The 16,485-nt window shown below is 39.8% G+C and overlaps 1 protein-coding gene across 16 annotated transcripts in view; it reads right to left on the bottom strand.

Moving 5' to 3' along the window:
* Window positions 1–16,485, bottom strand: part of Ldb2 (LIM domain binding 2) — a 343,007-nt gene that overhangs the window by 64,836 nt on the left and 261,686 nt on the right. For all 16 annotated transcript variants that reach the window (XM_046423692.2, XM_046423689.2, XM_046423690.2 and 13 more), the window contains 2 exons: window positions 8,074–8,246; window positions 1,383–1,505 (listed from right to left, as the gene is read on the bottom strand). In XM_046423692.2, coding sequence (XP_046279648.1) covers window positions 1,383–1,505; window positions 8,074–8,246 — 296 coding nt within the window. The remainder of the gene's footprint in view (window positions 1–1,382; window positions 1,506–8,073; window positions 8,247–16,485) is intronic.

Genomic DNA, 16,485 nt, shown 5'->3' with positions numbered 1-16,485 from the left:
GAACGGGAATAAGACCCTATGCAATCTCCATCTACCCACTCCCTCGGCTGCATCTCAGTCTATTTTGAGAATAATCAGAGTGGCTAATCCAGACTTCTTCCAGGACAGTGAGGGATGAGAACTGGGCTCTAAAAACCATGAAGGACATGGATAGTCAGAAAGGAGGTGCAGAACCTGTCTCATAGGGATGTTGGGTCAGAAACGCCCGAAAAGCAGAGAACCCAAGGGCAGCGGAGAAGATAGAGATTGGCTAACCTAACAGGACAAGAAGGTGGGGGGCAAAATCCTGGAGCCAGACAGCTGGGAGACACAGGCTGGTCACCATGAGCTATATAGTCAGGAACCAACTGAGCCAAAACATTGGTTTTACCACTCTGGGGCTGAAAAACATTGGAAAATTTATCAAACTTCTCTGAGCCTCAGTTTTCTCATTTCTCAAGTAGGAATAATAAGAACTTGCCTCGATAAGCCACAGTGAGAATAAAAATCGTGATGTATGCAAAATGTTTAGTGCAAGGCCTGGCATAGCAAACACTCATAAATGCTACCCACTGCGATTTTATTCTCTTTCGATTACTCCAGGTTTAAAAATCAGGTTCAGTAACTCTGATTTTGTTCTAAAAGGTTGTTTTTTTTTTTTTTTTCTGCTGCTTTGTGCAGAGCAGAGAAGGAACTCTCTTCAGCCAATGCTGACTCCTTCCTCAGGGATCACACTGACTACTTCCTCCTGTCCTTGTGAACAGAGCTCCAGAGTGGTATCCAATCCACACTTGACCTAGTTGGGGCTCAATAAAGTTGATATGATTGATGGCCAAATGAAACCAAGAGAACCCCAAACATTCCACCTCAAATCCAGCACCACCGTTAGGAAGGACCGACTCCTGTAGACACAGACCTGAAGGTGCGGGTGTCCCGCATGTCATCAGAAGGTTTCAATCAAAGTTGGAAACGGCTCCTGTTTAATTTACACCCCAGTTTATATGTAACAGGTTTATTAGCCCAGGCCGAGTCCTACTTGATAATGACTGAATGGAATTTAAGAAAAAAACAAACCATTTATTGAGGTAACTTCAATTTGGAGTTAAAATAATAAAGAATTTAAAATAGTCTCAAAAATAACAAAGTACTGAAAATAGTCTCACAATGCCCAAAAGTTTGAAACAAAGGCATCAAAACATAGGCCTGTGGTTTAAAATTGTTGAGGGCAAAACTCAATATTTAGAGTTTATTACCTAAAGCGTGACGACTGGAGTTTTCACACACACACACACACACACACACACACACACAGAGGGAGGGAGAGAACTAGGTTCTTCCACTGGAGAAAAATGAAGTGAGAAAAAAAAAAGCAAAGAAAGTAAAATAGGAATTAAATTACTTACATGCATGGCTAGAATGCTTCTCGGGACTAACTCTCGGTATTGTCTAATGGTAAAGTGCCATGTTTTTATTCTCATGAGATCATCAAAGGTGAACTCCAAGATCAGCCTGCCTTCTGTACACACCTAAAAGAAACAAAAACACTCATTTGCTATGCATTTTGCAGGAGCCACATTTTAAAACTCACTGAGTTCTTAACATGGTGCTTAACCCCTTACTGTCTTTGAGTGGTGCTGGTTCTTGGCAAGAGACTTGACACAAGTGGTTCACTCATAACAACGGGGACAGGTTGTCAGCTCCAGATCTACGGGTTGCAAAGACAGCACAATGGCTTTCCAGCCACAAGGTGCTAGTGTCTCTGTTAACTGCTGCTGATGCTAGGAACTTCCATTTCTCCTTCTGTATATATGGAGACAGAACGCATCTCATAGGGATGTTGGGTCAAAAACGCCCAGCACATGGCATACACCCTCACAAGGGTTCTCTCCCACTTCCCACCTTTCCTCACATTCCTTGTTCTTCCGTGGTGTGAGCTTTTCTCACCTGAGATGGGAGTGGTGGTAGCCCCTATTGGTCCAGTTTAAATAGTTACAACTCATTAATCAGCCTTCGGGAAGCAGTACGAAAAAGTGGTTAAAGGACTTAAATTTTTACTCATTCTTGAACTTTGGGAAAAGCAAATAAATCCCCTAAATTCCACATTCCTTACATATAAAAAGGGATAACAATATTCATAGGTAGGAGAGTGAGAAAAATAAATGGAAGGAAATTAAGTATGTGGATTGCTAAGTAGAATGGCAGTGATTTACACCTGATGGACAAGAATCAGCCAAAGATAGTGCTGAAGCCTAGACCTGGTTGTCCCAAGGTGCTTGCTGAGCCGTGGGAGTTCCTAGGAGGCATCCTGGCGCTCTATTGGGAGTAACTATGCGTCTACCCTCTACCCTGAATTCTAACCTCCACCCACTTACTGGATTCCACCAGAGTTCCTTTGATTATATCTGTTTTAACATATTGGACTTCTTCTTCTTCTTTTTTTTTAGAGAGAGAGAGAGAGAATTTCTTTATAATATTTATTTTTCAGTTTTGGGTGGACACAACATCTTTATTTTATTTTATGTGGTGATCGAACCCAGCGCCCCGGCCATGCCAGGCGAGCGTGTTACTGCTTGAGCCATATCCCCAGCCCATATTGGACTTCTTATCAAGATTTATTTGGAGAGAGATTTCCTAGATTAAATGAAACCCACAAAACTCTGGAAACTTTTAAGTACACATTTATAAGTAAATAAATAGTAACCAAATAGAGGCAATGAGTATGACTAAAACTACAGTCCATGAAGATGGTTAACAATTTATATCAACCTTTTATGAAATATTACTGACCAATTTCCTTGTTAGAAATTTAATACAAAATGTCACCATTTATTGAGTTATAGCTATGTCCTCAGAACTAGGCTAGGTGCCTTCCACACACTCTGATTGAAGGTAATATTTCCTTTAACAAGCCAAAAATAGTACAGAATTACTATCAAGTGCTAATAGAGCACTGTTCAAGAAAGACGCTGTGAACTTCTGCCATCTTTTTAATCAAAGATCTTAGAAACACTGTAAGATAATTATTGATAAGCTGAGTGAAGACCTCTACCTCAGATCCAATTAGCAAGATCTGTGGGTGATTTTAGGCATTTGGGCACCCTGCCCCCAAAACCCTGGGTCAGATCACCTTCAGAGCCTCATTTCTGGATTTTTTTTAGCCATGAGAGCTGAGGACACAAGAATGTGGAAGACTCCAGGGTCCCAAAATACTTCCCTGAGAGCAGTCTCAGCATTGGAATTTATTTACCACGGTTTTCCAAAGAGTTGTGTGGAGATCAAGCGGCACAATTCTCCCAGGGGTGTTAGTGTGACAGAAGCCACCCACGGAGACAACTTTAACAAAAGGGAGGTAGATCCAGCCAGCCATCAACAGCAGAATGTCCTGACAATATGGGACAGGGATATTTGGAGCTATAATCCTCTTCTTAAAGAGAGGGGATTATTGGATATTTAAACAAATATTACCCCAGTTAAATGTCAGGCTTTTTTATTATCTAATCTATTTGTTTTGTGTTTATGAACCACAAACTCAGGGCAGGTAGAGGTTTTGGTTTCCTTCTACTGAACAGAATTTCATAATGGGAAGGCATGTATGCAGTCCTGCTGATGGATTACTCAATTGGAGCGTCTGTAAGGTCAAGCTAAATTGTGTTCTTTGCACTGTGACATAGCAAGCCAGTTGGGGACCTCTCTTGCAGTCAAACAGTCACGGGCCTACCAAATGGAAAATTGTTACAAGCCTTGGGCTCCTTCTCTAAGTCCAAACCAAGGAGACAACTTTTATCAGGACATACCATGTGCAAGATGGACATCCTTCAAGTGCAATCTGAGATGGCTGTGTTGGGTGTGTGTGTGTTTAAGAAAAATTAAATGACTTCCTTGAATGAAAGAACGAAGGAGAATTTTGGTCACTAGGCAGCTCTCTGCTCTCATAATGGAAGTTAAATGAAACCAGAGGCTTTGTGATTTGTTTTATATGCAACATTCAGGAAACGGAATAGAGGCACATATGAAAAAATATATGTATTCCTTGCTCGGAAAAAAAAAAAAAAGAAAAAAAAAAAGATAGGCATAGCCTTCGAAAGGAAATTAATATCTTTTCCCTTCAAAAAATATTCTGTGCATTACTCTTAATCAATACAATTAATGTAGCTTTTATCTAAAGTTGGCCTTTTTTTTTAAAGCTGCCTTTCCCTTGGAATCCAAAATCAAAAGGGTCCCCAATTAAGAAAACATTTTCTGTTGTGCTGAATTCATGTTACCGTACTGTGAGCTCTGACATTTTGTTTCTGTGGTAACCAAAATCAGCTGATTAGTTGGCATGGCAACAGAAAAGATGTAATCCCAGCAGACACACTCTAATCAATGCCCCCAGCACAGATGGTCTCCGGAGGATCAACAAGAAAGAGGCTGGCAGGCATTCAGCAGATCACGTGCTACCTTGAGACTAGGCCAGGAACAAGAGAACTAAAAAAGAACATTTCTCAAACTAACGGGTAGCTTTTTAACCCTTTTCTTTCTTTGACTAATTGTAAAGCAACATGGACCTGACCACGTAGTTGTATAATACAATGCTTCTCATACTGCTGTTATGAAATAAAGTGTGCCTTTTTAGGTGGGAGTGCTTATTTAATTTCCTTAGTCTTTATGCTTGAACAGCCTGCATGGCATAGTGCTTTCAGATTAATAGTTGCATAAAGCTCTCTGGATCTTACTTAGAGATCCCTGTGTGTGTAAATGCACATTAAAGCAACATGATCATTGCCAATAGTTTGGCAAAAGTCAGAGGAAGAACAGAAATTCTGGAGAGTTACATGTTATGCTGGCTAAGGTAAGACGGGCTGTCAAAGACACAAGGGAGTGTTCATCCAGAAAAACTGGCTGGCCACTTTCAGAGTATGTTTTTTACAGCAGTTAGTAATTTCACAATAAATAATTAAGAACAGAGAAAACACCACCCTATATTCACAGAGGTGGTAAAGGTGTCCAGGATGGCTGTGACTCTTGTCTCAGGTTGAAAAACCTAAAACTACCCAAGAATGTCACTGACAGTGTTCCTCTCTGCGTCTGCCACTGTTCGAAGCCTCAAATTTAAGTGTAACTCAGGGGTCTTTGCTTCTGCAAAGCTTGATGCCTGTTCTGATTATTAAGCTTTGTTTTCTATTTGATTCAAAATTGAAAGCATAAAAGAAAGGCCCTAAAATGTGTGTTTTAAAATTCTAATTGCATATTTATCCATAATCTATAATGTTCCTGATATCAGGAAATTGCAAAATGCTCACTATACCCCTGAGGAATATTTAATATTACTGTTGATTAAGACTGCGGCTGATTTTTGATTCACTAGTTGACCAAATTTTCATAAAAGCAACCGAGAACCACTGGGTCAAATGCTATTTGGGGAACGAGAGTTTATTGATAGTCTAAATTAGACCAACATGATGCTGCTCACAGATATATAATGTGCCAGGTACTAATAGCAAAAATAAATAAATAAATAAACACTGGCTTCCCAAGTTTTTCTTTGTGATACTGAAAGGTCATTAGCCCACTGTTTCATTCTGAATCGCCATGGTATTTTATTATATGAGGATGAGTTATTTTTAATGAATATAAGAGCAAAAGAAAAATTGGAAAGATTCTTTGGTTAGTGCAATAATCCCTAAGTCAACAAGAGAAGAAAGGAAGGACAGAAGAATACAACAAATGAATTTTAACAAATTTCCTAAAAATAAGTGTACATAAAATTAGCACTCGGACTAGGTGCCTATAAACTAATTTCCCTGTGATATTGTTCATCACAGTCATGGTAGGGAAATAGTCATTACATGAGTGGATAGACAAGCTGCTGTGGAGTGGAGTGAGATGGGTGGTCCAAACAACTGGTGCTTGGGGCCAAGGGAGCCACGTTCAGGGGAGTACTTGGGTCTCTCTGGTGGCTTGGGTGCCCGAACAAACCCCTCAACCATCTGGGAGGGGAGGATTCCAGGAAAAGAAAGAATGGGACCCAGGAAAACCTTGGTTTCTTGATGGGAATGAAACTAACACTTTATCAGTTCATTGGAAGAATGCAAATCTTTTTGATCTAAAATAAATCTGGAATGTTGAGCACTTTGCCTTCAGAGCAACTAACTGTGTTCATTAATGAGAAAGTTTTGGCCTGAGAAAGAAAGAAACTGAGAAAATATATAAAAGGGCTGCTATGAAATGCACTTTTATTTTCGATGTCTGCAGATATTACAAGTTGCTCCTTCATTAAGGCAAAGCCTTATTTAATTACCATGGGTTTTTTTTTGGTCCCTCAAAGCATAAGGAGGTGGCATGTTTTCCTTGAATTACCTAAAAGTAACATTAAGGAGAGAGAGAGGGGAGAGAGAGAGAGAGAGAGAGCGAGAGAGAGAACGAGCTGATAGTGAAGTAGCAGAAGCAGATTTTCTCTGCAGTGCTCAGACTCCGTAACACTGGAGATGAACCGTGGAATCCATGGGAAGAAAGAAACCACCATCCAGGTGCCATTCCTTTCCATATAGGAAGCTCCTCCCTCAGGGTCTTCTGCACGTCATGTGGGGCTTCTTTGTCTCCAAACCACAACTTTCCTCTCTGCCCAGTTCTTAAAACAGGAAGAAAGAGAGAACCCAACCGTGTCGCACATTTAAAACGTCTAGTGTCAAAATCAGGACACCATAGAATCAGTGGCATTTTACTGCTTATCTGTGCATTTTATAAACATTTCCTTTGCTGTGGGCACCAGCCTGGGCACCAGAAAGATTAAACTGAGCCACTGATATCAGTGAATAAATAAGAAACATTGTATTTTTATTCTTGCTGTAAAGCTGCCTAAGTAACAAATACATCTTCGGTTTTATGGTTTGGTAATTAACCCTGATGATTCAATGTCTTTTAACTATAAAGAAAGGGTTGTCATATGTGTTTTGTACTAAGAGATTGCTGCTGTCATTAGTATCATAAATTAGTTTTACATGGAGTCTTAGCCCAAATGCAGGGAACCAGCGTGCATTAAAATGAATTTCTGGGGGCTGGGGTGTGAATCTGTGGTCCAGTGTGTGCTCACAGGCGTGAGACCCTGGATCAAACCCCCAGTACCCCCAAAATAAATGAATAAATAAATTAAATAACCTGCCAGATTCTTTAAGTAAATATCTGTCCTTACTCATTTTTCTACTAGAGAGAGGACATTAAGGGGTAATCTGCAGTGTTCTAGAAAGGTCTTTGGTAAAAAAGAGGGTCCATACCAATTTTCTGTAGAGGGCCTGGATGGCAGGGGTAAGATGTACAGAAGATGAGGCTGAATCTTCATCTCTTCTTCTCCTTCTTTTTTTTTTTCTTTTTCTTTTTCTTTGTACCAGGGATTGAACCCAGGGACATCTTACTACTAAGGCACATCCCCAGCCCTTTTTATTTCTTATTTTGAGACAGTGTCTCACTAAGTTGCTGAGGCTGGCTGTCAGCTTGGGATCCTCCTGCCTCAGCCTGGGGGGCTGCTGGGATCACACAGTGAGATGCCCCCGGGCTCTGTCTCTTCTATCTGTACCTCAAGTCCTTCTCCGAGCTGCCTGGGCAGGGCATTCTCTGGACCTCCCCTCCTGTCTTTCTCACTCTCTCTGTCTCCACTGTACTCACTTGCTGGGCAGCTTACTTACCAACCACAGAACTCTTAAAAAAATATGGGAGAAACCCTTTAAAGCCTGAATTCCCTACTTCCATTCACTACATATTATGGTTTTTATATTCCTTGTTCATCACAGTTTGGTTGTGATTGCTAGAATTTTTCTCCCTGTTTGTTAACATTTGAATCTGGCTTTATTTGTTTATTTGTTTTTAAATAATACAGTGTGAAAACTGCACCTTAGGAACATGCTCTTTCAGCTGTGGAAGATTCTTTGTGCACCACATGCAAACCCAGACTTAGCTACTAAGGCCAGAGGAAGTCGCACACGAGAGTCAGGCCTCTCTCTGGGAGCCGAAGGTATCTGAGAGATGAGAGGTCAGCTCAATGTTCCCAAAGAAAGTGATTATTAGAAACCTTCATTCATTCAGAGAAGGAAATGGCAGAGGGCTCTGGGCCCGGCCTACCTTGGTGAACATGGGCTTCCCATGCTGGGTGACCATGGCGCACTGGTCGCAGTCCACCGTGATGGAGGAGTTGTGGTAGGATTCTTTCGAGTGTTTGAGAATGTAATACAGGTCGGTCACCCCTCCTTCAAACACAGTGCTAAAGTAACGGGGGATGAGGGTCCTGCCAATGGCTGGAAGAGAAATACAGAGAAACAAGCCGTTAACAGAAACATCCCGCTAGTCCCACATGCCCCACCCCACCGCCAACCCTGTGGCTGGATGCGAGTCATCTCCAGAAACCACACCAGGAGGCGATTTTTCTTGGTAAACAGCCTTGGTAAACAACCCTTCTGGGTTGTGGCTCATAAAACACAATCTCCAACTATTCAACAAAAATGTGGACTCTCTCCTCTCCTCCACGTTTTTATGCCCAGTAAAATAAGATTTAATAGTTTTAAAATAACGAGAGGGCTACATTTACTACTTTGAACCTTGCATGCACTTTAAAAAAAAATCTTTGTTCTTTTTAGATATAAATGAAAGTAGAGTGTATTTTGACATATTATACCTTATTCTAATTAGGATCCCATTTCTTGTGGTCAATAGTACCCTTTCATTCACTCAGAGAAGGAAATGCAGACATGATGTGAAGATTCACTGTGATGTATTCATATGGGAACATAAGAAAATAATGTCTGATTCATTTTATTGTTTTTCCTATTCCTAACTGCACCCGCTTCATTCCTCTTTGTCTAATCCAATGAACTTCTATTCTTCCCCTCACCTCCTCCTCCTTATTGTGGGTTAGCTTTCACATGTCAGAGAGAAAATCTGAACTTCGGTTTTTGGGATTGGTGTTTTTCACTTAGCATGATAGTCTACAGATCCATCCATTTACCAGCAAAAGTCATACATACAAAAGTCATACACACTCCGTGTGTCTGCCTTTTTATGGCTGAGTAATATTCCATTGTGTATACGTACAACATTTTCTTTATCTATTCATCTGTTGTAGGGCACCTAGGTTGGTTCTATAGCTTACTATTGTGAGTTGAGCTGCTATAAACATTATATTTTTTAAGTAAACCCATTTTCAACAAATAAGATTGATCCAGTCTACTTGTGTTTTTCAATATATCATTTATAGACCAAATTACCCATGTATATTTTATGCATTACTAGTAATAATAATGTAAAGTTGAATGCCATGAGGCTTTGAAGTTTGGGAAGTACCTTGACATTTTCTCATTGAATCTTCAGAACAACCCCAAAAAGATCTTATCATGAAAAACAAAATGCTTCTGAATGCTTCTCAGTCTCAGGGTCGAGACCCCAAACATCTTACTTTGGAAAAAAAAAGTGTCTGAATACTTCTTAGTCACAGGACTTGTAAACAGATATTTGGGGTCTCTAACCCCATATCTGCAAATACCAAAGCATCTGCTCTTTCCAACACTCTGTCTCAAACCACTTTAAAGAACAGAAATCCAGTCCGGGTCTCCTACTCAGAAATGCAGAAATAGGCAATTGCTGAGTTTTCGATCTACTTTTGAGCTGGATAAAATCTCTCTATAGACTAAGGAGCCCATTTTAAAAGAACTTGTTACCTTCGACTTGGTCTAAATTGGTCTCTTTCATTCCGTGTGTTTGTCGCTGCCCTATTTTAGTCTGAGCGGTTGTGTAGGAGCTGGGCCCTTCTGATAGACAGTACTTAGGGAGCCAGGCCGGGCAGCCATCTGAAATCCTCTTACACTGGAAATCCCAACTCAGAATATCAGAAATTTTGCTTGTGTGCAGATTTCAAGGCAAAGTCCTGAAAGTACTCTCAAGCAACCCAAGGTTTTTAATAAATCTCTTATATTCACTATATAATATCCCGAAAAGACAAAAAAAAATAATGTTTAAGATAAACTACCAAGGAGAGCTTTAGCTAGGAAAGATCACCCAGTTGCCACCTAATGTTTTAAAATATTTAATTTTATTTTGAAAGAATCAGTGTTAATTCATTCCATATGGATCTATAGCTCTTTTGTACAGGGAATTGGAAAAAAAAATAAGTATAAAGAGAATATCCTGCCAAAATGTTTTCTGAAGTGATCTTTAAGAGTCCCAATATAGATGGTGAGTCTCTGAATAATTTATATGGTTGTTATTGCTTCATATTTGCCTCAGGTAAAATCAATCAACAAGTGTGTGCTCAGTATTCCAGGATCTTGGGCGATTCCATCCCAAATAATCCTTATATGTACATTTCCCAAGTACTTTTTAATCCCCAATACTGCCTGTTCATTTTCTGAAAATAAAATTCAAATGAGAGTAATCTAAGTCCACCATACACTTCAACATGTGCATAGCTAATATTGTAAATGAAACTCTGTCATCTTAAAACCTTATTGTTCTTCAGTAAAATCCAGACAAAATTAATTAATTATTAATTATCATTATTATCATTATTAATTATTAAATATTCTAACTTAAAGCGAATTACCGTAAATCAGTTCAAGTAATTTGACAATTCGAGATCTGTACTGTTAAGAATAAATACAAATCATAAAAAATGTGGGTTGAAGGGTGAAAATATTTCAGTCCAACATCCAAGGACTTGTCACATTAAAAAGGGCATGGCAAACAACCTGGCTAGTGACATTGTAGTTTATTCATCAAGAATCCTCCAGAGTTTAATTCCTTTATAGCAGGGTTTCTATATAGTATCATCATTTCTATTCATAGTATAAGACAAATTGAAAGGAAAGCAAGCTTTAGTTTCTTTCATTTTAAACCTAAATTTGTAATTCCTCCCCGACTCCAGAAAATATACGAATTGTTTAGTAAATATACTTAGAGCATAGTGTAGCTTTGCTCCAGCAATTGCTAACACTCCCGGAAGAAACTGTTGTGGGTATTGGAACTTGTTTCCAGTCCCATTTCCTTGGTCGCACTGCCCGATCATTTTCCCCATGATCTGATTTGGGGCCCTGGTCACAAAGGTCCACTATCCACTGTGGTAAGCTGCTACTCTGGTGGCCCCGATGGACCGTGACAGTGCTGTCCGTGCCTGTGTGTGTAGCCGGCACTCCTTAAATCTGGCTGGGTGCTGTGATCTGCTTCAATCAACGGAATGTGGCACAACAACTTGGAGCTGCACAGAGCAGCAAAGCCCAGCTGCTCTAAGGTCACCACGCGGTGAGAAGTCCAACTCAGCCAGGAGGAGCGGCCGCGGGAAGGAGGAGCGTCTCCGATCCGGCAGCCCTGCCCGGCTGCCAAACTGTACATTGAATTCGGGATTCAGAAAATACCGGTAAAGAGTTCAAAATCACAAGTCCATTTTTTAAAACTTTATCAGTGATCACATTATTTACAGATGAAGATTGTTAATTCTCGAGATAGAAAGGAGGCAGGAATAAAAATCCACATTTGTGCCTTCAGCATCTACCCTGGGGCATGCTCAGAAGCCTTCCCTGAAAGAAAGCAGCCACGAGAAACTTGTGAATCATAGACATAGAAAAACCTGCATCCAGAAAGAAAGAAAGCAGAGAGGGAATCTTAGTGGACTGATTTGGGCCCTCCACTCAGCAGGGAATGAAGCCAGCTCCACCCTCAGAGGTCAGAGTGATGGGAGAGGTGCTCTGAGCCTTTTTATTACCTTAGGCTCTTTTGTGTCAGATCTTTGTCATCTGCAAACAGAGGAAGCCTGTTTAATGCCGTCCTGGTCCAGTATGGAATAGGGTGGCAAACGTGTTATTCTTAACAGAGAGTGAAGAGATGTACCAAAATGATCAAGTGCCAGAGATCTCAGAGTCTTTTTCTGTGCAACACGCTGTGTTAGAAGCATCAGGAAATAAAAAGGGGTGTCAGAGAATACATCAGGTTCCTATTGCTGCTCTAACAAATTACCACAATCTTAGGGGCTTAAAACAACCCAAACGTATTGTCTTACAGTTCCAACAATCAGACCCAGGGCTTGCTGGGCTAATATCATGGTGTCAGCGGGGCTGAATTCCCCTCTCAGGCTGCCCGGGAGAAGTGGTTTTCTTGTTGTCTCTGGCATCTAGAGGCTTCAGGAGTTCCTGGTCTGTGGCCCTTTCCCCTCTTCAAAACCAGCGGCGACAGGTGGGGCCTGCAAGGCACCTCTTTCTCTTCCTCTTCTGCCTCCCCCTTCCACATTGGCACCCTTGTGATTGCATTGGATCCACCCAAACATTCCAGGATCATCCCCACCTCCAAGTCCTGAATTTATTCAGATGTGCAAAAACTCTTTAGTCATGTAAGACAGCATCCATGGATACTAGGAACTGGGACCTGAACCTCTTTGAGGGGCCATTATTCTGCCTTCCACATAAAATGTACTTGCCAAGAACTTCGGCTCTACCAAAGGAGATAGTAGAAAATGTCACTGGCACACGCACACTTTGACCCTCCCCCCACACTCACAGGCACACACACAGTGCGTAATATGTCAATAATGAGCAGTGCCTGGGGCAGAGAACCAGAGCAAAATCCTGTGTGCTTGAGGAAAACTGTCCTGCTCATCCCTCAGTTTTCTTCTATCAACACTCGCTGAGCCTGGAGCAGGTTTAAAGCTCCAGTGTAGGTGTTGAAAGCACGAAGGTGGATTTTTGTCCCTGTCTTTCAAACCCTGTCTGTAACACAATGTGAGAATTGATCACGTTTAAAAAAGTGGATTTGTGATTTTGAACTCTCAATCGATAGCCACTGAATCCTGAATTCAATACATAATCTTGTTATTTTTGAAGCACCCAGACCACAAAAACACATTCTTTAAAAGTCAACTTTCATGGAGCAGTCTAATAGAAATGACTTCAAATCCGGGAACATTTCATATTTAGATTCAGTGATCTCCTAATTCATCAGCCACATCACTTTGAATCTATTTAGATTCGCATGCATATGTTAAATTTATACTTTACACTTGTAATTTGTGGAATTAGAATAATTTAAATATTGATACATGTAAATCTGCACTGAACTCCCTTGCAAAGGACTGTATCTTCAAATATTCTCAGAGTGAGATCAAGCATGAAAGAGATTCCATTCTTCTAACACATTTCAGGCAAACATCCCACATTGGGAAGTGTGGAGAGCCAGAGAGCAAGAAGATTTTCTGTTATGTGAGATGAGTGGAACATGCTCTATGTTATCTATCTATGTGTTCATGAAAGAGAAAAGGAAAGTCATACATTAAAATATTTAAGAGCTGAGCTGTGTATAAAGAACGTTTAAATAATTCCCATCTTGTATATAATTAGTAAAAGCTAAAAATTTATTCCCAACTAATTTGGACTTTAAGACCTCACTCAAGTTCCCCAGAAAGTTTTCCACTCTAGTTCCCTTTTGTTCCGGTCCCTCCCCATAGGCCCCGGAAGTTCCATGGAAGTTGGGAGGCAGATGGTGTATGGAGGCTCCTTGTAAATATCAGGATGCCTACAAGATACTTGTAGATATTTGCTGAAGTTTCCCCCATTTAGAAACCCAAAGGTACCAGTTGGGGAAATCAATAGGAAGATAGATTGAATAGAAAGTCTACCTTTTGGAGCTTTCTGTCTCTACTAACAATTATGGAATGCTTTGCTTACACTCTCAAAGAGGTTCATAGTAATTCACAGGAGAAAATCACACATCAAAATAACCAGATGAGAAAATGTTTGAACTAGTAATCAAAGCATAAAACAACAACAACAACAAAACAATAATAATAACAATAATGATAAATGATTAAAATATAAGCCTCATGAGGTTGTGGTGAAACAGGCATATGCAAATTTTTTAAAAAAACTAAAACAGTGCAGCAATTACTCTTTACCTAGAGAACTGATTCTTTCAAAGTCTACTAGGGGCGGCTCTAAGCTCCTGGTAAATACCCTCCTGAAACTGCCATTCTAAAGTTCAGGTCTTAAGTACTGAACTTGAGAAATCTTTGCCTAAGACCTTTTGATTTGGGACCATCATTTATAATTCAAATGCCAGAAATTTCTATATTTCAAAGATAATTTATTTAAAAGAGAAAAAATATTGAGAACCTGATTAAAATGTGGAATTAGAGGAAGATTTGTGACTAACAATCAGTATCAGTACCACTTAACACTTGGACATTATTTAGTTAATGATTTTCTAACTCTAGAGAGAAACATAGGAATACATATTAGTGTCTTCAATTAAGCAAAGTTAATTGTATTAAAATTGTTGATTTTTCTGTGATACTTAAATTTTTCTAAACACGATAATAAATAAATTGGCTGTCTGAATCTGCATAGTTTATATAGTTCTGCTAAAGTTGTTGAATTTCAAAAATCCACTTGGAAATTCTAGGACTGAGGTACACAACAAACACAAAGATTCATTAAACCTCAGGCTTATCTGTATTCAGAAATCACTGAATGCATTATGCTAACATGTAAATGAAAATGCTCCTAGGAATGATAAAAATAATACTGATGATTTCATTTATGGTAAATAACCATTATAAATAGTCAAAACAATGGAAATAAAGCATAATAACTTTTTAATGGGGATGGTATTCTTTCAAAGCATATTCCAGATTCCATTGTTCTTGATAAAGTGAAAGCAAATCCAACTAACTTTACTCTGATAAATTGACATAATTTTCATTCTCATATGCCTTTTTCCCCCATATTCTCAATCAAAGCAATTTGATTTAAATATCTTTCGATTATCTCTCTTGCTCTTTCAAAGTCTCATTCATTTCCCAAATGCTTGTTAAGCACCTTCTACGGACCAGCTCTCGGTGCTGGAGGAAAAGCACACAGAGATCAGGGTAGAGCTGACCAGCCCAGAGGGCTGCAGCGAGAGGTTCTACTGCTGCATCTGGACTGAACACAGCTATGTCATATTTATGGTTGGAGAGGGCCAGGGCCAGGGACCAGCAAGAGCAGAATCCTCAAGATAGGCAGGAGCTGGGGCCTAATGGGCTTGGAGAGCTATAGTGTCAGGAAGCAGGCTGTGTGGCTGGCACACAGCCAGGAGAATGAGATGGTAGGTGAGGTCAGAGATGGGTGCAGGGATAGGCTATGGGGACCTTCTAGCTCTCTGGCAAAACACTACTTTCTATTCTTCTGCGAAACAAAAGAATGGTTTAGCCAATGGTACGATCTGACGAAACTGTTTTGCCTAAATGTATCATCTGTTTGCCAACATGGTATCAAAACCCCACAAAAAAAGTTTAATCTACCCAGAAATCTAATGAGCATTTTTCCTTACTAATTTTTTAATATGTTGAGTAAGACTTGAGTCCCACCACCTTGCACTGGTCTTGGGGAGCTTTCTTCAAGCAATTTTAGTGCCATTAATTCAATAAGGGGAAGTAAGATGGGGGCTAGGGCTGCATTCTCCTTGTTTACCCATTGCTTAACACACAATGAGGAATGAGTCTATGCCACACATGAAGAAATTCACGAGTCCCAACTTGAAAACACTTACACTTAAATGTGATACACTTCATCTCATTTAATTCAGTCTGGTGTTTCAGCATACTCACACTATTTCAAATCCTATTTCTGTTAGTCGTACTACAGGGTATTTTCTCGGATGCAAACCTTTTATAATGGGCAAAACTCCTTTAGGCCTTGATCCGAGGTACTGACCATGTCACTGTGCAGGAGAAGTCCCTAGCACTGGAGAGAGACCTCCTGACTGGGGCATGGAATTAAAATCCTGTACTGACTCCTGCAGCCAGTCCATATTCTAGCTACTGATGGGGTGGAGATGATGCAGGGTGTATGGGGAGAGAGTGGGGTGCAGAGAAAGACCTAAATTAATAGATGAGTCAACTTCAATCAGGCACAAAGGTGTCTGTGGGGGGGTTCCTAGCAGAGGGAACAGCAAGTGCTAGAGGATGGTGAATTTCCCATCTCTGGGCTGCTGCCTGGACCAGGGGTTTTATATTTATACTTCAAGAGATCTCTCCATTGCCCAGAACACTTGCTCTCTCCGTAGGGCCATGCAGCATTCTTTTAGTTATTGAAACTTTATAACGTAGTTTACATCTGATAGACTTATTTCTGCCATTTTTTTGTCCACAGTTTTATAACTATACTCTGGGTTTTATTCTTCAAAGATAAACTTAGAGATAATTGTGTTATATTTTTAAAAATTGGGAGGGAGATTGATTCAAATTACATTTACTAAAAAAGAGTTGACATCTTTAAAATATTCAGTCTTCCCATACAGGTATATATGTGTCTGTTTGTTTAAATTTTCATCATTTATGTCTCAAGGGAATTCTCTAGTGTCTGACAGAATGTTAGGTGTATAGATACATTTCTTAGGATGATTTTTAAATATTTTAGTTATTCTGAATAGCTAACATAAATTTTTCATTGTATTTCTATTTGGGATCCATATATTTAATAACTGAATACTGTTATTAATATTAATAATTTTTGGAAGTTTTTT

This window comes from Marmota monax, unplaced genomic scaffold (assembly GCF_021218885.2).
Source record: "Marmota monax isolate L192 unplaced genomic scaffold, Marmota_monax_Labrador192_F-V1.1 WCK01_AAM20220418_F8-fsc00009, whole genome shotgun sequence".
Taxonomy (NCBI): domain Eukaryota; kingdom Metazoa; phylum Chordata; class Mammalia; order Rodentia; family Sciuridae; genus Marmota; species Marmota monax.
The sequence above is the reverse complement of the archived record's forward strand: the minus strand, read 5'-3'. Positions and strand labels throughout refer to the sequence as shown.